The sequence below is a fragment of the Topomyia yanbarensis genome, chromosome 3, assembly GCF_030247195.1.
Source record: "Topomyia yanbarensis strain Yona2022 chromosome 3, ASM3024719v1, whole genome shotgun sequence".
In the NCBI taxonomy this organism is placed as follows: domain Eukaryota; kingdom Metazoa; phylum Arthropoda; class Insecta; order Diptera; family Culicidae; genus Topomyia; species Topomyia yanbarensis.
In genome coordinates, this window is record NC_080672.1 from 252,922,634 (window position 1) to 252,946,403 (window position 23,770).

At 39.6% G+C, this 23,770-nt stretch overlaps 2 protein-coding genes across 5 annotated transcripts in view; one reads left to right on the plus strand and one right to left on the minus strand.

The window, feature by feature from the left end:
- The first annotated feature begins 6,382 nt into the window (after positions 1–6,382).
- LOC131687868 (uncharacterized) overlaps positions 6,383–23,770 on the plus strand; it is a 109,178-nt gene continuing 91,790 nt past the window's right edge. The window contains exons 1-5 of the mRNA XM_058971958.1: positions 6,383–6,499; positions 6,551–6,733; positions 6,800–6,887; positions 8,741–8,874; positions 9,269–9,368. Coding sequence (XP_058827941.1) covers positions 6,575–6,733; positions 6,800–6,887; positions 8,741–8,874; positions 9,269–9,368 — 481 coding nt within the window. The 5' untranslated portion in view covers positions 6,383–6,499; positions 6,551–6,574. The remainder of the gene's footprint in view (positions 6,500–6,550; positions 6,734–6,799; positions 6,888–8,740; positions 8,875–9,268; positions 9,369–23,770) is intronic.
- The window catches only part of LOC131689023 (FMRFamide-related peptides), a 60,495-nt gene continuing 55,433 nt past the window's right edge, over positions 18,709–23,770 (minus strand). For 3 of the 4 annotated variants that reach the window (XM_058973758.1, XM_058973757.1, XM_058973756.1), the window contains exon 2: positions 18,710–20,085. In XM_058973758.1, the coding sequence (XP_058829741.1) occupies positions 19,046–20,080 (1,035 nt within the window). In that variant the 5' untranslated portion in view covers positions 20,081–20,085 and the 3' untranslated portion in view covers positions 18,710–19,045. Of the gene's footprint in view, positions 20,086–23,770 lie in introns of all 4 variants that reach the window. The other variant, XM_058973755.1, reaches the window with a different exon arrangement.

The window sequence follows — 23,770 nt, forward strand, 5'->3', positions numbered from 1 at the left end:
TAGGAACCAAATTACGTAACGCAAAAATTACCCAAAATTGACTCCCCCCTCCCCCATGCAACAAATTGTCACAAATTTCTCTATCCCCCCTTACCTACTAAGTAACAAATTCTTTAAAAACCGTTTTTTCTTTGCAAAAAATATGTTACGTAACTTGTTTACTTTAAACCGAACATTAAATGTAGGGTGTTATCGGGCTCCAAATCGGATGTAAGTATCGAGGAGAACAATCGTACTGAATATTTGTTCATTGAAGTCCAATTGTCTAATGAAAAGTTTTTGCTCGGTGTCTTTTATTGCCCTCCGAGGGTGGATTGTTCAGAAGTGCTAGAACAGCAGCTTTATGAGTTTTCGCTGAGTTACTCCAACGTTATACTAATTGGTGATTTTAACACGGATTTGAACCAGAGAACCACAAAAACAATACGATTTCGCAATGTGGTCGAGAATTTTGGTTTTAATTACGTCAATCATGAACCTACACATTTCCACGCAGGAGGTTGCTCTCTTATTGATCTGTTGCTAGTCAATAATGACAATTTCGTCCTTAATTTTAATCAAGTTGCTGTACCGGGATTTTCAAAACATGATTTGATTTTCTGTACAATAGACATCTTACGTACTGACTCGAGTCATCAAAATTATTACAGAGACTACAATCGTATCAATTACGATGCATTGAAGATGGCATTGGATGAGATTAACTGGTCCTTGCTTTATGATATAAACGATTCTGATTTGGCAGTCGATTTCCTTAATCTATGTCTGGTTGAACTTTACGATACATTTGTACCAGTTCGTGTGTCTAAACCTTCACAAAATAAATTTCATTTTAACGATGAAATACGCAGCGCTATGATAACGAGAGATGTGGCGTATAAACAATGGATTAGTAGTAGAAGTGAATCGAATCATGCGCAATATAAACGTTTACGAAATCGGGTTAATCATTTAATTTATAAGGCAAAGTCTGATTATATGTCTGCTGTGTTAAATTCATGTGATACAAGTAAGCGATTGTGGAAGAAATTAAAAGAGCTCAATATCTCTAAATCTCAAGTTAAACAAGTACAAACGTCGAATACAGGTGACGAAATTAATGCTTATTTCAGTGGGAATTTCATATCTGATCTTGAATTACCGCCAATACCTCCAGCCAACCCACATGGTTTTAAATTTATTCCGTGTAATGAATTGGATGTTGGAACAGCAATACAAGCAATCAAATCAAATGCTGTGGGTTTGGACGGCATTCCCCTAAAATTCGTAAAACTGCTTTTACCGTTTGTTTTAACTCCTATTACCCATTGTATTAATACAATTATTTTGACCTCCAAATTTCCACGTTCTTGGAAAGCCTCAAAAGTTATCCCCATTCCAAAGAAAGCTAGGAACAACGATTTAAATAATCTGCGACCGATAAGCATACTATGTTCCTTGTCAAAAGTTTTTGAAAAAATAGCCAAACAACAAATACAAGACCATATCCACGCTTTCAACTTACTAACGCCCCATCAATCTGGTTTTAGAACCGGCCATAGTACAACTACTGCGTTGTTGAAAATAAACGATGATATCCATCGCCACGTGGACAGAAAAGGAGTTGCATTCCTGCTTCTCCTAGACTTTTCAAAAGCTTTCGATCGAGTATCGCATACAAAATTGATGCGGAAACTATCTGATAAGTTTAGTTTTTCGAGATTTTAGTATCTGTGTTCCCACGATACAACGATAGTTGAAATGGCTAGACTAATAAATTTTGATCTAGATAATATATATCGGTGGTCAGAACAAAACTTACTTCCCATCAATACTAATAAATCTAAAATCATGTTTATAACGAGACGTCAGCAACGTCTACCATTACCAGATATCGTTTTCAATAATGAATCTCTTGTTTACGTTGAGAAGGTTTCAAATTTGGGTATTATTTTTCAACAAAACCTAGAATGGGATAATCATATTAATGGGCAGTGTGCAAAAATCTATGCCGGCTTACGTAATCTTAGGCTTACAGCAAGCATGGTACCTACAGCGGTCAAAATAAGGCTTTTCAAATCCCTTCTACTTCCGCATCTAACTAATGGTATAGAGCTAACGTCGAATGCTTTCGTCGCCGCGCTGAACAGATTAAAAATTGCGCTCAATGGATGCATTCGTTGGGTATTCAATATATCTAGATTTTCAAGTGTCTCTCATCTCCACAACCAATTGCTCGGATGTCCGTTCCATGTTTTTCTCAAGATGAGATATTGTCTTATGCTCTACAAAATAATGCATCAAGGCCCAGATTATCTATCAGTAAAACTCAATTCGGTTACTAGTACACGTACCAGGAATCTTATTGTGCCACGACTCAATTCTACACATTACAGAGACTCGTTCTTTGTGCGAGCAATCATATTGTGGAATCAGCTTCCAGTTGAAATTAAAAATATTAATTCTCGTAAGCGGTTCCATCGTGAGTGCTTAGATTGGTTAAGGGAAAGGAATTAGAATTAGAATTAGAATTAATTTATGTTTAATTTAAAATAAGCTGATTTTCTTTATAGATAACTTTTAATTATGCTAATTGTTAGTATGTGGCCAAATGAATTCCGATTGTAGAAACAAAGAAGGAAAAGTCCTTACTCTACAAGTATATTCTTAATTCAATAAATTCAAATTCAAATTCAAATAGGGTTACCAAATGGACTGAGAGCAAATTAAGGACATCCCTGCCAAATCTATTCGGAATTCGAGCCAGAATCATTTGTCACTTGAGCCAGAATTTTGAAAAAGTCGGGATTCTGGCTTATTTTCCAGCAGTTGATCTGGGACGTTGAATCTTGATCGAGACAAATTTAAATGGTGTAGTGTCAATATTGAGCGAAGATAACCACTTTGGCCAAACCTCATATCGAGCTATCCAACAAATTTTGGTTACTTCTGAGTAAAAGAACTTTTGGTTGAAATGAGTCGCAGAGAGTATTCATTAACAAAAACAATCGCTGGAAGTATTTGAAATTGACAATTGAAATTGATTCTCTTGGAATGAAGTTGATCTGAATAATTTAATACAGGGTGATTCATCATGACGTTTTTTTGATCTCGCAAAAATTTGAAAAATTGAGTAAATCGCGAAATATTTATTTGTCAATCAAAAGAACATTTTTGCCATTTATTGTTTGAAAACAATTTCTTTTAAATATTGACCATGTTGGCGCTTGAGGTAATCCATTCGACTGGTCCAATTTTTGATGACGAATTTCAAGTGGTATCTGGCTAATTAGTCGAGTAATGTTGGTTTCTGATGCTTGGGAATGTCACCGCCGCTATGTTTTCTTCAATGCGTGCTAGATGTGGTCGATTTGTTCGCTAATCACCCAATAACGAGAATTACAACTTTTACTCTTTGATTGTATGGCGAATAGTGGAGTAAGTTGGCCGATTATGTCGACCATATTATGGTCGGAGTGCACAAAACACATTTGTCACAGATCGCTGATTTTCGAAATATAGTTGAATAATTTGAAAATGGTGAGCATGCTGTGGTGGCAAACAATACTAAACTATAATAACATGACATGCCCTGTTAAAAAACATCATGTTGAACCACATTGTATATGCCAAGGTTTGAGACTAAAAATAAGGACATTTGAATTAAAATAAGGACGCTTTCCAAAAACCTCGAAAATAAGGACATGTCCTTTAAAATAAGGACGGTTGGTAACCCTAAATCAAAATAAAATGCCCAACAATTCGAACATTTTTAATCCATGAGTATCAGTAATTGAAAATTTATCTTAAAAACTCAACATAGGGGTTCGGAATTTTTAACATAGAATGTGCATGCAAAGTTTTAAATTGATCTACAAAAAGCTTCGTCACTGATTTAATATACAAAAGTTTTGATCAATTCGCTTCACGCAAAGTTATAAAAAAAAATTCGCAAAAAAGTGTTATTTTTTCAAGCTGAAACCCTTACCCCCACCCTCCTTCCCCCTTAAGGGGTTACACCACCATAGAATTAAAAAATTCTATTTATTACTCAAAAATGTGCTTTAGGTTAAAAATGATATCCCAAAACATGGAAGTCGAAAACAATACATAAATGTACAAATTTTCAATTCTGCTGCAACCGCTCTTATGTATATCCCGTGTGTAGCGAAAACTTTAGCCGCGTTTTTCTCGAAACCACTTTTTTGAGCTGGTCGGAAATGTAACTGTAACAAATGATTTTTGATCGCTTTGAAATTTTCAAATTATATTCAAAATTGATTTCTCCAGCGTTTTTTCATTGCTTAACTTTTTTTAAATTAACAATTTTGTGTTAATTTTTATGACATTTTCGGCGTTTTTTTACTCAAAAGATTGTCATTTCGCGTAAAATAAAAATATCGAAAAAATCCTATTGACATAAGAAATCAGAAAAACTTTAGTTCTTGGTTCTAAGTCAAAAATAACGGGAGATAAGTTTCCGGCTGTGAGCCCCTTCCAAAAAAACTTGCGAGGGGTAAAACGCTGCACAGCCGCCATTTTGTGATGAAATCGCTCGAAAAAATTATTTTGTGTGCTGCAATACTTTTGTTATAAATTACATTTAACAAAATCTCGATTCACCTCTTTCTTGCGCTAAGAACAATTCTCGAAATATTAAATTATAATTTCTCAACTCAAAATCTTTTCAGAATAACTATGACCACCAATACTCATTTTCATTATATGAGGTTTTTACGTATTACGCATTATACAATGTTCATTTTAAAATCGAAATTTCGGGCCCCGCTGATTTTTTTTTCTAGATGCACCCCTGTTTTCAGACAAGAACATATAATCAGTATTCAAATAAACAAATGAGGTAGCTGCTCGACTTAATGTCATTAAATATACATTTATCGATAACAACTCTTCTTACATTTTATTCATGAGTGGTTTCCACTTTCGACATTATATAATAAATTAAAGAATAATTGAAAGTTATGCATGATAAAATGTAAAAATTTTGAATGAATGATAACATGCTAGATTTTAGATTAAAGATGGATAACTAAAAAATTGAGCACTTAGAATGTTCAAAAAGTAGACTCATACAAATAATAAGATCAATAAACAGCCAATGTATGACCATATGATTAATTTTTGATAATTTCCACCATAATTCTAGTTTTCCGCTATATTTTTATGGCTGATTTGCTCTGAAATTTTTATCCATCTTTCAGTATTCATATCTTGTTCATTCAATTTGCCGAAAATACTTAAGAAAATTGATATAGTAGAATTTGGCTGCAGGTATGTTTTACATCAACAAAATAATAGTTTATCAACTTATGCAATTTACTCTACCGGACCAAAACAATACAACTGCAATTATATTTCATCAACTAATGTGGTATGCATTTGGTACATTTGCCTTTACAAATGCAATTTCCTTGTTTTCTTCAACCGACTAACCGTCCTACCATGAAGCCATCGTACAAAGGAACACGCAGCCTTCGACCTTCCACTGCTATATGTAGTTATTGGAGGTTAATTCTAAGTGAAACGCGATTCTGTTCAAACGCTTCGGTAGCTGGCGAAGAACGTTCCGCCCTTTCGAACATGAAGTTGCTTCATACATGTGCCGAGGAGTCTTCAGTACACGGTTTGCCTCATTTAGTTGCGAAAAAACGACATTGGCTGGAGAGATTGTTCTGGGCGGCGATTGTTATTTGTTCGATTTACTCCTCCTATGCAGTTTGCCTAACCACGTGGATTAGGTATCAGGAGAACCCGACCGTGTTCACTCTTGAAATCAATTACCGCAATTGGATCTATCGGCCACCGGCTGTCACGATTTGCCCTTCATACAACAATGAAGCTCACTCCAAAGAAATGATTCATAAGTATGTAGCTTCTTTTTTACCCAATCAGTCCTACGTTGAACAAAAATTCATCTTGCAGGTTGTGGAATATTACAAAAGAGCATGAAAAGTTCAACTATTACAATCAATATTTGCAAACCATTGCAAAAGCCACCTACAAGAATTTGGCATCCTTCGAACCGTTTGCTGGAGATGCAAGTTTAATTAATATAGATATGATGGAAGTTGCTTGGAGTGTGAAACCAATACATTTTTTACCGTCGTCCTATTTTAAACCTGTTATTACGGAAATGGGGATGTGTTTTAGCTCATCGAACTACTCCTATCTGCAGAATGCTAGGTAATCTATTAAACGGGCTGTGAGGAAATTTGCTACACCTAATTTCACAACGGTTTATACATCTTTACTTGTCTAATCTCAGTACAGCCATTATGCTTTCCTGCGTTATCTCATTACTCAGTTTAGTCATTCATAGATGATTCGATTAAGGATTTAATTGAAAGTGTTTGCACGATCCAACATCTCATTGGTGCATTTCTTTTACAGCAGTACAGTGAATTACAATAATAGAACATGGCCAGATAGCTGTTTTTCGATCGATCTCTGCAAATCTACGGTTGCTGTCGGCGCTTTAGGAGACGTACGAATATATCAGGTAAATCGAAGTGTCGAAAGTAAATCAAACAATTAACCATGCATTTTGTAGTACATACACACGGAAGATGAAGTAATGACAGCAACAGATACAGTCCAAATTGAAATGGGAAGTGTCGAGTTAGTTGAAGTGACGTTGTGGGTAGATCAAATAGTTGCATCCGATAGTCTGAAGTACATTTCTCCAGCACGTCGAAAGTGTATCTATCATCATGAAAGTTCGTCCTATTTCAAGGTAAACTATTTTAATAGCAAAGATGTCATACTAACTGCAATCAAATTTTCTTTTGTTCTATGAAAGCTACATACGCCTAATTTGTGTAAAATTGACTGCCGAATTAAGAAGGCGCTGGAAATGTGCAGATGTATTCCCTTTTTCTATAACATACGTAAGTTTATACTGAATAATAAAATCTTAACATTTCTAAAACAATGCAGGAAACCTTACGGTCTAGGAGCGGGCATCCCGAGCAAACGAAAAGCCCATAATACACCCATGCTCATGGGGTTTGACATGGGTGTTTGAAATTGGTTCAACCCATAAAAACACCATCACTATGGTCCGGTAGATCCCATAGAAAACACCATATGTTGGTGTATTTATGGGTTATCGAGACCACTTTATGGTATCTGGATTGTAACCGTCGGTTACGATGAGCAATTGATGGCTCCGCCACAATAAATATCAATCCTTGAGCGGTTCAATATTTTGCCCTCCCAGCATCCAAATCCAACTCTGCCTTTTCCTGCTACGAGCTCCACTGCCACCCAAATGGTACCCACATAATTTCACAGTACTTATTTACAGCGGTACCTGTCTCATTTAGCCGCCGCTACACGCCACGGGTAGAGTAGCCAGTAAAAGGGTTAGCAAACGGATATAGCCGAGCTGTCAAACTTCGGAGGTGTTCGGTTCATCTCCGGTGCCGACTTACGAATACGTCACCGTTTTAGGCTCAGCTCCAGGCCCTGATCCTTCTTTCTGCTCTGACAATCAAAGAAATAAGAAGTGCGCGCGGTGTTCTTAATTTTCTAAATTACAGTTAATAAAAGTCCAAACACAAAAGGACTGATTAATGGACTAGAGTAATAGAGTTTAAAAGTTGTACGCAAAGTAAAATAATGGTGAGAAGACGGTTCACAGACAAATTAAAATACCGGAAAAAAAGATTGTCATCTGGAACGAATTCCTTCGCAGGACGAGACCAAGAACAGGAACGGAAACTACCGCCAACATACGGCTCTCTGTCCGTCGCCACGTGCCAAGACCCCCCTGGAAACAATCCCGGCAGCCACCACGCCATTCTTCTGCCTGCCGACAACCCTGAAAACCGGCAACCACAAGCCGCAGGTCGAATCTACACCCGAGAGCAGAAAATACCAGTATACGGTCGAAGGACGCACGCCATACACGCTCCGACGGCTAACCGTTGGACCAGAGTCCCAGTTATAACCGACGCACCGCCACTGCCGCCATACACAGTCATTGTCACCGTAAACCACCAACATGCCACCCAGTCGACGATCCGGCCATCTTCCGTCTACACCCGTAAAACCAAACCGCAAGTAGCAAGTGACGTCACTTAGAATTAGGTTATTTATAAGCAATAAATAGAGTTAAGATGTTTAATGATGAAGATTAGTGATATCGTAACTTAACTGAGCCTTGGGTTAGTGAATTTGCATCACATTTCGATTTTGCTCGAATTTCGGACTCAAAAGGAGTCGCCAGCCCTCGTCGTTGGTTGTCGTCCAGGAAGTCTAATCAGGTCGTAGCTTTTGAGCATCCCCTACGTAAGTACACCCGTTTGCTGGTCCTCGTCTGGTTGCATTGTCTGTGATATTACCGAAGGCAAATGGGTCACCCTCTAAATGAGTGCATATGATGGTGGGTGACATTCATATTCACCACCGACCAGCATAATTTCTCCTACCCTGAGCAGCTCGAGGTAACAGGATGGTTTTGAATTTTGGCACGGACCATGTTTAAGGTCTTTTCAAGGGGCTATGTGGTGTTTGAACCCATGAGTATTTGCTCGGGATAACGTAGACGGTATATCGATTGCCTTGTACGCAGCTCACCTGGGTTCCCAAACCCGCACATGGGGTTAGAAATTTTTCCAAAGAGATTTTTCTAACCCGAAAAGAGGCGAATGATCATAAGATTAAAACCTCTATAATCGAAATTTAAAAAAAAATCTTATGGCCTAAAACATGAAATACTCTCTATATTTTCCGGTAGCTAACCTAGTCAAATGCAATGCTTCTGGAATGGTTTGTCTGTCTAGGAAATTCCATTATTGGTACGACGGCAGCTGCAATTGCGTAGAGCAATGTGAGTCGACAAAATTCACACAAAGATCGATCAAAGTTACGGTAAGTCGAACAAAATCGAAATAGATAATGTCATGTTATTTGAAATAACATGCAATGGCAACTGTGCTATATTATTAATAGTGTTGTCGAAGCTACTAAATCTTCAAAGTTCCTTTCGAAATTATATGTCCACGAAACACTGTTTTCCAAAATTTTCAAAATTCATTTCGAATTCTACATTTTAAAAGTAGTCGTAATCTAATTACTCCCTTCAAATCGTCATCTGCATCGTATATATTTTTATTTTTAATTATCTCTTAACATCATGTTTCATCATTTTCCTTTTTACTGGCCGTAAAGCAATACGCAAAATCAGCACAAACAAGTTTTTGTCGAACTGTTCGTTTGAGGTGTTGTGAATTTTACAGATAAGTAACTGAGTCTAATATTTCAGAAACCCGATGCTCAGCTTAACAGTCAACTGTCGGTTGAAATGCTTTTCTCAAAGAAACGTATGAAAAGAAGCGTTCTCTTCAGTTTAAGCGATCTTATTGGTAAGTGATACCTATGTTAGTATGCTAGCCGAACAGCAAGCTGGTTGAAACTTTGTTACACTGCGAGGCGCCTGATAAACTGCTGATAATAATAGGTACTTCATTGTGGGTGGTGTTTTGTTTCAGTATCGTTTGGCGGTGCCACCGCTCTATTTCTCGGGTGCAGTTTCCTAAGCGCGGTGGAGTTTTTGTACTTTTTACTGGAGTATGCGGGCATCATTATCGGTCAGCTTAGGAGTCACCCATAAGCACTAACTCATTGAATAGAGAAAGGCAGCGTCGGGTTGTAAGGCTCGAACATTAATTCGCTATAGCAGCAACACGATACAGTGGAAAAAAATCTTTCAATAACGATCTTATTTATTAATTGCTTAATTTAAGGGACCATTCATAAATTACGTAACGCAAAAATAGCCCAAAATTGACTCCCCTATGTAACCCCATGAAACAAATTATCACAAATTTATCTATCCCCCTCCATAATTACGTAACAAATCCTTTTAAAAAATGGTTTTCTTCGGTCAAAACATGTTACGTAACGCTCTAGGTTAATCCCTCCCTAAATGCGTTACGTAATTTATGAATGGTCCCCAATCAAATATTTGACAGTGTGCGATTGTACTCATTTCAATTGAAAACTCGTATGCAATATTAAAGTGCATTTAGGGTGACAATAAAACGACTATTTTTGAAATCACTAATTTATACTCCCGTTTCAAATCATGAAAAAATGACACTGTCCAAACCTTAACCCTAACTTCTTCCCCAAACAGCTTAAAGATTTATAGGATTTTTGGTCTGGCGTAAAGACACTTGTGGTATTTATTCTACAGGTTGCTTGAATGTTTTCTGCTGTGACAGGATACAAGTGATAGTTATCACCATTCCAAAACAGGGATAATCCTCCGACCTGACTCGTATCGTTTGATCTCAATTGCAATTGTTGAAGAAAATTATTCTACGAAGTCTAGCCAATTGGGTTAAGCCAAACGGCTTGTTATCAGTTACCCAGTTTGGTCTCCGTAAAAAGAGTTTGGGCAAGAGCGTCAGTTTTCTTAGGCATAAAAGGTGTTTTCGGCTCAGTTTCCATTGATGTTTTTTTTGATAAACTACGTCAATGTGCGCTGTCGCCAATATTGAATAACTATTTATTCATTTTATTGTCAGGAAAGCACATGCATTTTCCGTATGGTAATTTGGCTACATTCAGATGAAGGTACACAGGCCTTCTACAATTTCTCCATTTCCTGCAATTTTTCCCAATTGATATTGATGGCAACTTGGAGATATTGGCGTGGTTTCGGTTACAAGAACCAAAGTTATAAATTTGTGAAGACTATTGCAAGACAGTAGGATTGTTAACGTTAAATTTAACTTTACCGCCGAAAATGATGAATTCAGCGCCATTACCGGCGTTGAATTTCATGTTCTCTTCATCGTCATCGTCAACGCACTTTGCTGAATTCAACGTTAGCGTTATCGGAGATTTCGCGTTCAAGTGCTTTTTTCGTCGCGATTCCGGAATTTCACACGGAATTTTGCGCGGAATTTCCGTGCCGAATTCCACGTGAAATTTCGCACCAAATTCCTTGGGAAACTCTGTGCAAAACCCCGTACGAAATTCTGTGCGAAATTCCGCGCAACATTCCTTGCAAAATTTCCGAATCGCCCGGAATTTTACTTGGATTTCCCTAAATTTCGCACGGATTTTTACGCGGTGTTTCGTACGGAATTTCGCGCGGAATTTCTCGAGGAATTTCATACGGAATTTTGCACGGAATTTCGTGCGGAATATCATACGGAATTTCACGCGGCATTTCACACGGAATTTATCGCGGAATTTCACACAGGATTTCGTACGGAATATCACACGTAATTTCACGCGGGATGTAATACGGAATTTCACGTGGAATTTTGCATGGAATTTCGCATGCAATTCCGCTAGGAATTTCACGCAAAATTTCGCGGAATTTCCGTGCCGAATTCCTTGCGAAACTCTGTGCAAAACTCCGTGCAAAATTTTGTGCGAAATTCCGCGTAATATTTCTTGCAAAATTCCGGAATCACGCGGAATTTCACTTACTGTTTACCCCCAAATTTCTCGCAGAATTTCGCACGGAATTTTACGCGGAGTTTCGCGCGGAATTTCTCGCGGAATTTAACACGGATTTTTGAACGGAATTTCATACGGAATGTAGTACGGAATTCCACACGGAATTTCGCACGGAATTCATCGTAGAATTTCACACGGAATTTAGTTCGGAATTTCACACGAAATGTCGCACGTAATTTTGCGCGGAATATCCGTGCCGAATTCCACGTGAAATTTCGCGCGAAATTCCTTGCGAAACTCTGTGCAAAACTCCGTGCGAAATTTTGTGCGAAATTCCGCGTAATATTTCTTGCAAAATTTCGGAATCACGCGGAATTTCACTTACGTTTTGTCCCCAAATTTCTCGCAGAATTTCGCACGGAATTTTTCGCGGAGTTTCGCGCGGAATTTCTCGCGGAATTTAACACGGAATTTTGCACGGAATTTCATACGGAATGTAGTACGGAATTCCACACGGAATTTTGCACGGAATTCATCGTGGAATTTCATACGGAATTTAAATCGGAATTTCACACAGAACTTCACACATAATTTCGCACGTAATTTTACGCGAAATTTTACACGGAATGTATCGCGGAATTTAGCACGGAACGTCGCACAGAATTCCGCATTTCACGCCGAATTCAGTACTGAATTTCACGGGGAATTTCGCGCGAAATTTCGCACAGGATTCTCGCACGGAATTTCACTCGAATTTTCGCATGAAATTTTACGCGGAATTTCGTACTGGATTTCTCGCGGAATTTCTCACGGAATTTCGCACGGAATTTCACACAGAATTTCACGCGGAATTTCGCGCGGAATTTCACACGGAATTTCGCACAGGATTTCGTACGGAATTTCACACGGAATTTCGCACGAAATTTTACACGGAATTTCACACACAAAATTTCGCACGGAATTTCACACGGAATTTCGCGCGGAATTTCACACGGAATTTTACGCGGAATTTCGCACAGAATTTAATACTGAATTTCGCACAGAATTTTTCGCACGGAATTTCATACGGAATTCCGCATGGAATTCCACGCGGAATTTAATACTGAATTTCACGCGTGGTTTATGTGCGAAATTGTGTGAAATTCCGTGTGAAATTCCGTGCAAAATTCCGTCCGAAATTTAGTGCAAAATTCCGAACGAAATTCCGTGCAAAATCCGCATAAAAGCCCGTAGAAAATTTCGCGCGACATTCCGTGTAAAATTCCGTGTAAAATTCCGCGCGAAATTTGGTACGAAGTGCCGTGCGAAATTCCGTATGAAATCCAGTGTGAAATTCCGTATGAAATTCCGCGAGAAATTTTGCGTGGAATTCCGTGCGAAATTCGACGTAAAATTCCGTGTGAAGTTTTGGAAGAAAACCCGAGCGAAATTTGATGCGGAATTCCGTGCAAAATTCTGTGGGAAATTCCGTACGAAATCCTGTGCGAAATTCTGCGAGAAATTCCGTGTGAAATTCCGTGCGAAGTTCCATGCGAAATTCCGTTCGAAATTTTGAGTGAAATTCCGTGCGAAATTCCAAGCGGAATTTCGTGTGAAAATTCAAGTGAAACTCCGTGTGAAATTCTGTGCGAATTTCCGTGTAAAATTCTGTGCGAGAATCCTGGAATTTCGCACGGGATTTCGCGTGGAATTTTACGCGGAATTTCGCACGGAATTTTACACGGAAATCCGCACGAAATTTATTAATTTCACGCGGAACTTAGTATTGAATTTCTCGCGGAATTCCGTACGGAATATCTCGCGGAATTTCACGCAGGATATTGTACGGAATTTGGCACAAAATATCGCACCAAATTTCGCTCAGATTTTCGCACGGAATATCTCGCGGAATTTCACGGAATTTAACGGAATTTCACTCGGAATTTCACACGAAATTTCGCACGGAATGCTATGCTAAATATTACGCGGAATTTCGCACGAATTGTCATACGGAATTACGCATGAAATATCGCACTAAATTTCACGCAGAATTTATTACTGAACTTCACGCGGAATTTTGCACTGAATTTCTCGTGGAATTTCACACGTTCGTGCGGAATATCGCACGGAATTTCGCGCGGAATTTCACAACGGAATTTCGCGCGGAATTTCACAACGGAATTTCGCTCGGGATTTCACACGGAATTTCCCATGGAATTCTACGCGTAATTTCGTACGGAATTTCACGCGGAATTTCGCACGAAATTTCGCACAGAATTTCGCGCAGAATTTAGCACCAACTTACTTGCGGATTTTCGCGCGGAATTTCGCATGGAATTTCTGACGGAATTTCGCTCGGAATTTCGCACGAAATTTCTCACGGAATTTCGCTCGGAATTTCGCACGAAATTTCGCACGGAATTCATTCATATTTCGCGCGGGATTGCGCAAGGAATTTCGTGGTTTCGGGTTCTAGCGATTGGGGTGTTGGATCGCCGTCGGGGGAAGCTAATCATCAAGGAGTTTTCGCTTGCCGGCTAACCTCTGAAGATCCAAAACGCCCGCCCTCTCACTGTAGAGGATAAGCCGAACGAGCCATGCTCTCCTCTAAAGCTAACAGCCAAGGAGAGGGAAGCAGGTGAGACGTTGGCTCCACCTGGGATGAACATTGCGGTGTCTTCCGGGATTCCTTGCGAGGAGCAAACGAATTCGACGATATTTCGTCACCGTCGCTAGGGAAGTTCCAATAAAGGAGCCAAGCTCACCTCCCTAACTAAACGTCAAGGACCACTACCGGAGCAGCCAACAGAAACGAGAAGGAGGGAGAACCCGGCCGTTGTATTCCCGGCCGATCGGAAGAAACCGCCTGCCTTCCCGTCAACAGCAGCAGATCGACAAGCAGCGTAGAGTGCACAGTGTAGCAACGAGAATTGGAGGAAATATAAGTCGGTAAATTTAATTTATTTGTTTTCCGCTTTTTTGTTTGCTTACATACGAAAATCCGAAATTCCGGTAGAAGCACCTAAGCCGCCCTGACAAAGAGTCTACCGGGCATTTAAGAACCCGAATAGTGGCCAAATCGCAACTTACAGATCAAAGATGCCTACTTCCACTTAAAAAACAAACGATTTTTTTTTAAATTTTCCAAAATTTGGTTTTAAACTGTGAAGTCCCGTTCAAATCTATTCAAAAAAAAAAAATTCGCGATGCTTTAGTTAGAGCCCTAAATCCCTGCCATCTTTTTATTTGTTCTTCTCGATGTGAAAATTCGATCAAAAATTCCCATTTTCACCTAAAAATGTTATTTTTTAAATTTCACAAAACTTTGGTTTTAAACTGTTTTAAACTGTAAGTCCCGTTTCAATTTTTTTCAAAAATCTTTTCACATTGATATAGTTGGAGCTCTAGATCTCTGGCATCTTTTTATTGGTTCTGCCCCCAAGCCCAGTTCTCTGGGATTTTTTTTGAAATTATAAGGCATTACAAAAATTTTTTGATCTCCGTTTTTTTTAAATTTCTAAGTCCTTGAAACTAAAAAAGTTTTAAATCGTTTTTAGCGGTTTTCGTTTGTTTTGACACTAGATGCTGATGTTTCATGCTATTTTTAGACACCGCTAAAACCCTTTTGGATTTTTTCCAATATTATGAAATGATTGAGCTAAAAAAATGCACAGATTACTTTTTCGATGAAATAAGCATTTTATGTAAGACTTAATGCAAAAATTAGAGATGACCATATCTTGATACCTTCCCTCTTCAACACTCCTAGTTCTCCATACAAACTATGGTTTTAATCTGTGAAGCCACGTACCAATTTGTTTCAAAAAATTCTTTACCAGTGGTTTCCTGGGACCCCAAATTATCACATTTTTTTTCGTTCTGCTCCCCGATCGTGTGTTGAACAGTGTAATTAATCCAATTTCAAGCAAATCGAAACCTCCTCAAGAGCAGGTTCTTGAAGGTGACACATTGAAGTTGAAATCTGTAAACACTTCGTTGAATGTGGAAGACATGAAGCGAATAGGGTCATGACAATCATACAAAGAGTTCCTATGTTCCAACAGCAAAAAGTTTCGTTGATGAAGCACACGTTCAGGTGCATATATATGTAGTTGACTCAATATCTCCGAAGGATCTGCCTCACCAAGAAGTATTTTAGCAACGAAAACAGCCTACGATAGTCTTCTTCTCTTTTCCAGCGATTGTAGACCTAATAATCTGCAGCTACCTTCGTATGGCGGAAGATTGAAAGCGTCTTGCCATGGAAGGTGTCTCAGTGCATAACGAACGAATTTACTTTGTATTGCTTCAATCCTAGCTACCCATGTTGATTGATACGGACACCATACCATGGAGTTAGATTCTAGAATTGACCGTAATAATGCACAGTATAATGAGCGGAGCCAGAGAGGGTCGTTAAATTCATTGGAGATTTCGAACATGAATCCCATTTGGCGGTTTGCCTTGTTAATAATATAGTCGTAATGAGGTCGGAACCTGAGTGCCGAGTCCAAAGTGATTCCAAGGTCGCGCACTTGTAGAACACGCTCAAGGTTCTGATCTCCAATACAGTAGTCATACTTATGCTTGCGGTGATACGATGTTACAGTGCATTTGTGAATACTGTTTACAAGTTTATGGAACACCAGTTATTGGATCTGTCCAAGAGCTCTTGTAAAGCTAAGTAATCCCGGATACACTTGACCACCATGTATAATTTGACGTCATCAGCATAAAAAATGCGACACCCATGTGGTAATATTGTAGCTATATCATTAATAAATAGCGTAAACAAGAGTGAGCCCAAATTACTTCCTTGAGAAACCCCGATTTGTTTGAAAACAGGCCGGAAGATGCGCATCCAATTTTAACTATAAGTTGACAATTACTCAGATACGATTTGAGCCACCGACTCATATAATAGAAACGCCTATTAACCCTCCGGAAGTCGCACAAATGGCCTACTGAACGAGTAGCCGCTGGTGCGCTAAGATGATTTCGCTAGATTTTCAGAGCAGCGTGCACTCAGTGCACTAGCGCGACTTCCGGAAGGTTAACTTCAATCTTTCCAAAAGTATTCCATGCACACCTAGAAAAAAAAATCGTGTAAATTCACGTCTCCTGACCCTGACACATATGAGCGTCAAAAGCAGATTACTTCTACATTTGATTTTAATTTTACATGAATGTCGTATATCACGTAATTTTACTCCACATATGGTATTTGTGCTGAATGGCAGTGAGTGTAATTTTATGTCACTGCACATGTCAAGTATATGTTTCATGTAAAATTAAACGTAGCACGGTTATATTTCGTCATTTCATGAATTACGGTTTGTCAAATTATGTCATGCTTGCAATTACGTCAACGATAAAATTCAAATTTTTTGGTGTGTGGTCAACCCTGTCAAACTCTTATTTCAAGTCAGTATATACCGAATCGTATCGATCTGAGAACCAGCGTCCATATTTCGTAAGCATAATTTTATTTCTTCATTTCATCATCATCTATAATGAGGCGAATTTCGTAGAAATTGATCTTTTTGGGATGAATCGATGTTGGTCAGGGGAAATGTTGCCTTGCCTGGATGCAAAGAGTACATCGTTCACTACGATCTCAAACACTTTGGAACAAGCGTCGATCTTCTTTTTTAAACACAGGAAACATAATTGACTTTCTCCAACCTGAGGGATAAAAACAGTGTTTAAGAGAACTGTTCAATAGAATTGCCAACGTGGCATTTAACATGTTAGCACATTTCTTAAGAATACTTAAAGGTATGCCGTCAAGAGCAGGAGTAACTGAATATTTTAGTTTACTGACTGCTGATATAACGTGCTGCTCTGTAACCGTGAATCTTCTCGGGTGTGTCTTTGCAAGTAAGCGCAATTTAACCAGCAGATGAAGTAGTATCACTAAATGCGTTTTTAAAATGAGTTACGAATGCTACTTCGAAGCCAGACTAGCAATCTGATCTTTCAAGATCATATCATTAGATAATCCGTTCTCCTTCCGCTTGGAGTACACGAATTTCCAAAACTATTGGGTATTATTGCGCAGGTTTGTTTGTGTTCGAAGGGAGTAGCGTTTGTACAAGTAAAGGTTGTAGGATCGAAAATTATTACTAGCTAGCGCAAAACGATATTTGGCGAAACGACAACGTGTACGACAATATAATCGAAGTGCTTTGGATCTGAGTCTGTCGTAGATGTGTTTTAGCCCACGGTGGCTTACGAGCTGGCCTACGCACAGGAACATAATCAGTTAAGTAGGCATTCACGGCATTGAAATATTCAACCGCACAGTCAATATATTTCGCATGCTCAAGTGAATACCAATCTGTATGAAGGAGTGCTGATGCAAATCCCAAGAAATCAGCTCGGTGAAAGTCAAGACCACGATCATACGGGATATCCCAAAAAATAACAAGTTTCGGCAGGCTGATAATAACTTCTACGGGAGGGGTTTATCACCAATGAAAACTTACGAACTTTTGTTTGTTGAAATTGGTCTGTCACTCTTCAAGAGTTTCTTAACCATGACCCAAACACTCTTATAAATAACATAGGACCTAGGTAGACCACTGCTCTCCTCTTGTTGAAATAACTATGCTGACTATGATGCACCACAGCGATGACTGATGCGGTTATGAGGGTTTTAGTCGAGCGGCGAAGACTACCATTGTAGAAAAGTTAGATAGTGACGAACCATGGGAGTAAATAGACGCCTAGACGATTAATAATAATTAATAATTATTTTGCTCGGGTTGGGTTCCCGCCACTACTGCCTGTGAGGTGAGTGCCGTTTAGTAGTTTATGCACACAGTGTATCGCAGAGGGGAGAATAGAGAATAATACATGGTATATTTGATGTATTTGTTTGTTTTCTTTTCTTTTGGTGTACCGAAAGTCTTGATAAAAGCATCTTGGTCTTCCTATCACTCAGAGACTGCCGGGCAGGTAAATATAGGACCCATAGATTTATACACTATCAATCATTGATTCTTCGTGCAATTTCAGCCAATTCATATCAATAATGGCCAAGGGTGGTAATATGTGCTCTTGTAATGATGTGAAATTGACCGTAAACATGCGTGTAAAGAATGTATAAAAAGATACGGAGTACATTGTAAGCGACACTAACGCTTGTATTATAACGTTGGGCGCGGCTACTGAAAGATCCACACGCAATATTATTTTTTATTACCCTTAACCAGTTATTTCACGAATTAATATAACAACAAAAACGCGTTCAAAGGGCATTCAGATACTGCTAGTATATTTCAAAGGATTTATTTTTTTTCTCTTGCGTGTATTATTTATCTTGATTGATAAGTAAATCAGTATGACTTAGATGATAATGATAATAACGACTACAATTATTGTGTAAATTTATAAATATAGATAAATAGTAAGAATCACTTCATCTGGTTTTTCTATTGAATTTTGGCATCTTGGAAAATGAGTATCTCTTAAATAGAAATCAGCTGAACTTAATCGAAATCAGATTGCTAATCCCAGCCTTATATTATTCGCTCGACACCTTGAAAAGCAAGGCAATGATGAACGTGTTTAATATATTAACAATCTGATTTGGAGAAATCTGCTCGGCTTATTTCGCTGTTTACCGCTGATCAAGATCGTCCTATGTATTTGCAACGTAGATTGGAGCAAGGAAGTCTTCTTCACGTAAGTGAATCTGATAGTCCTCGTTGGAGTTGGAAGGTGGTTTGAATGATTCATCACTCTTGTCGTTTGTTAACCGCTGTAGCTGGCTGTCCTGCATTCCATCTCTTCTGCCCTCTTCTGCAGTGATTGAGGCCAAATCCGCCACCACGGTCCCATTGCTGTTCTTAGTTGCCATAATTTTATCAGATCGGCCGAATCGCATGAAGTTGTTGTCCATCTTGATTAGCCGCAAAAAGTGTGGATCTGAACGGCCAAATCGCATTAAATTTCCTTTGGACCTGCCAAACCGCATCATATTGCCACTGGCACGCCCAAAACGCATATAGTTCGCATGGGACGCACCGTTCCCTGCCCTACCGAATCGCATTAGATTGGCTCGATCTAATCGTGTGAATTTCCCCTCATCACCTCGTTTGCCAAATCTCATAAGATTTTTCGGGAAATCACGACGATAGTACATAACTTGTTTTGGTTTACTTTGCTCCCCGGACTCATTTATTTCCATTTCTTCTGACGAATTTGGAGTTCGTTTAGAAGGCAAAGTATCCTCGCTTACGTCATTAGGGTTATCCTTGATTTCCTGACTGTCCAAATCATAGTTCACGAGTGAGTATGGTATCTCATTCGGTAGTCTACCGAACCGTAAAAATCCTCGATCAGCACGTCCGAAACGCATCAGATTTGCTCTCTTATTAGGCAGCGAAGCTCGTTGCAGTGTTGGATCAGCTCTGCCGAAGCGCATAAAGTTTTTATCGATTGCACTTCGTCTTCTGGCCTCTATTTCTGTGTTGTCACTTTTTATGCTTCTTCGAAATTCATACACCAACGCTTTGGTTTTATCGGAATAGTCACCACCGTCATCCGGATCATAGCCGAACGTAATGGAAGGTTCATTGTCTGACGGATTGCCATCTACAAGGTCATATTCAGCGCAGGAGAAGTAGTTGCTGCATTTGTACACCAAAATCGCCAGAAATAGATACATCTTCATGGAGCCTGAAAGAAAATGGATAGTCAGGCATTAGTTATGTGCAATAGAAAAAATAGTAAGGAGCTATTCAACAAAGCCTCAGATTTTAGGTTAATCTTTAAAAGGTTGAAATTTGGATGAGAGTGAGTTAAAATTAGTCATTCTTCTGATCTTTAAAAAGTTGACATTAATTTTAATATTTGTTGAAAATGTTCTGATTTTGAAGAGTTGCGAAGAATTGAAAAGAAAAGGCTTTAAAAATAATTATTAATGGGAATAAGATTTCCTTAAAAAATTCGTCATTAGTTTTATTTGATACATCATACACCATCGATTGAAACAACCGCATAAAAAGTCTTGTTTATTCGGCTGAGAAGATTATTTATAAGAACTCTACAAACTTGAAACCATTTTGAATTTATTTTTAGCTTTAACTATCATTTCCATTAAAATCTTGAAAAACGGCACCGAAAGTAAGAGAGTGCAACTGTGTTAAAATACATGTTTTACTGAATAGACTAAAAATGTAGCAACTTTTCTTACTAACATTGCATTGTTTGATACCGTACCGTTGTGTTGATCGTGAGTGTACAGTTGAAATACAATTGACTAGTTGTTACCCAAAAGAAGCTAACCCAGCTTTTGCGAAAATTTTTTTTGGCATTTTTGTATTTTTCAATGTATATGAGAAATTTGAAAATTATGTTTAGCTTATTTACTATTAATAATCAACGTTGGCCATGGATGTAACCCCAATACTAGCTGGAATTCGAAAAGAGCTAATCACTATTCCCACCTGGCACTTAAAGAAATGTTGTGATTGCTTAATAGTTTTCCAAGGTTTTACGAACAAGATTGAAGCTCATATGTCGGGAAACTCGAAATACATATAACTGATTTCAAGTTGAATTGCGATGCACTTTGACAATTCTGCCTGAACAGTGGTCCCTGAAGGTGAATGTCATTCATATAGTTGCTATTTTTGGACGTTTTCTGCTTGCCACATTAACGACGGAATTTTGAACTAATTCGATATAATCAAATAAAACTTAGAAACGAAAGGTGATGAAAGGACGCAAGAATTGTGGGTTAGCGCCTTTTGCACGTTAGCTGTATCGTGTGATTTATCCAACTTATCGACATTGGTAGAACTGGTTTTGGACCAACGAAGCCAATCGCAGCGCCAGCTCTAGCCAATTCGTCCGTCTATTCATTTCCAGTAATACCGGAATGACCGGGTACCCATAGAAGGGAGAAAGCATTTGAAATGATAAGTTCTTCGATTTGACTTCGACATGAGACTCTTGAATCTGCCAAACTAAGTGCTTTCAGGGCAGCCTGACTGCCAGAGCTAAAATAGATTCTTTTACCCTACATTCCCTGTTGATGTCGCTATTGTACGCCACACAGAATCTGCTTGGAATACCGTACTGTATCTACCAAGTGAATGAGATTCGTTTAATCTCATTTCACGACAATAGACAGTATCGGCTCGGCCCCCAACAAAGAACCGTCAGTATAACAAACTACGTATTCTTCAAGTTATCGCTCCATCCAGCCAGACAGCCATTCCTCGCGAAGAGGAATACTCACATTGAAAGTTTTAAAAGCAAAACTACATGTGAGTGTAAGGTCTCTGGAAGCATGTGTATACTCATCCCAAGTAACCATTTGGGGCCACAGTCTTGTGTGGCCCCGGCATGGGCTGCTGCGTTGAGCTCAAAGCGGAACCGAACGAAGTTGACAAAGAACGCATCGCCTAAGGGCTGTGCGTGTCGTGAGCGCATAAAGATCGATATCGTCGGAAGCAGTATATATCATTGGCGGGATGATCCTCATCTGCATTACGGAAGGTGGACGCACCGCCTCATCCCAAATGTGTCGGTGAGGGTGTCTAGGAAGCATGGGGAGGTGAACTTCCATTCGACGCAATTTTTATCCGGGCACGGATGCTTCCGGAAGTACCTGCAAAGGTTTGGACTTGCTGTCACCCTTTTGCTAGGGTGTGTGAACGTGAAAGAGACAGCGGAACATGTTTCTTTCGAATGCCCTAGGTTCGAAGAAATTCGTAGGATTATGCTAGGTGTGACAGTGGACAATATTATCAAAGAGATATACTCCGACAAGCATACCTGGGACGCTGTCAACAGAGTGGTTACGATTAAACTCTCCAAGCTACAGAGGGAGTGGCGAAAGGATCAGCAAAGTAGGGCCATTGGCCAGAAAGTCATCGTGAAACCACAAATCAGGATTCGAGAGAAATTACGCCGCCGGGGAACTCTTCGTTAATGTAGACTAGGTCCATCGTTGGGGACTAGTTGAGTTGTACGTAAAGTAACACCAGGCTAGGGTCGTTGGGGCGCCAGTGAACCGGAAGGCACAAATCCCCGACTACATACGGGGAACGTGCCATTTGAGCCAATATATTCTGATACCTGATACCTGGGGCGCCAGTGAACCGGAAGCTACGCTCCACCCGGAATCGCTGGATGGACGTCAGCACTTTCTGGCTGGCCCATTGCATAGGCTCTGTCCACCACCGGGGACTAGATCGAGTAGATCGGGACGATACGGGGAAGTAAATGGCTCACGGAAACGAACATCGGTATCGGGAGAAATCTACCGTTTAGTTTTGGGAGAACCTCTCTCACCGTGAAATTCTCTGTCGGCTAGATCTATCGTCGGAGACTAGACCGAGTAATTTGCAGACAAGATTTTAGCAAAATCGGGAGCTGAATGGCTCATCGGGAAAGTGTAGCAAAATGGAACGAGAGGGGAACCGAAGGGCCTTTACGAGTTGCGGTGCTAAATGGCACCAGACAGGGAGCCAAATGGCTCAAGAAGTTGTGGTGCTAAAACCAAAGAAGAACCGGTATCTAGCTTACTTCGTCGGGGAACTCTCCGTCGGCGTAAGCTAGATCCACCGCCGAGAACTAGACTAAGTAGTCCACGACGGGACACCACCAGTCGCGAGTCGTCGGTGCACCAGCGAACCGGACGCCCTGCTCCACCGGAATCGTCGAACTGATCTCGACACCTGGTTGGTTGACTCGGTTTCAGAAGAACTTCTCTCGCCGGGGAATTCTCCGTCAGAGTAGGCTAGGTCCATCGTCAGGGACTAGACCGAGTAGTTCGCGAACAAGTCGAAAGCTCAACGAGTAAGTGGTGCAAAATGATGCAAAAAGAAAGTTACAGAGTTAAAAGGCACAAGGGAGCTGAAGGGTTCGATAAATTAGACAATGTGAAGTTTGCCGCCCAGATTGTCTTCGCAGTGGAAGAGCACTAAGTCTCTACCCACAGTTTTCCAACTGGCATGAAGAAATTGCCAGTCTGTGTGGATGGTGGAGAAGTGATAGTTTATTGAGGATGGTGCAGTAATCCTATTGAAGGAACTAACTACTAAGTAGCTTAATTAGAGTGGGTGCTATGGACATAAAAAATCGGGAGGAGAAAGGCAAAAAAAATCGTTGTACTCAGAAAACGTTGTGCTCACATGAAGTCTACCACCAAATTGCACATCATAGCACGGGCGACGAGGCGTGAAAGCAGTAAAGAAAAAAAGGCCATAAAAAATCTCAGGATCGAGTGCGTCGTGTCGAAAATACCTACATAGATCCGCGATAGTTAAAGAACTGAGTGTCATTATTCTACCGGAAAACGAATACATAGTTAGGTTTATTTATCATCTCGATCGGCAGTCGTCCTAAAATT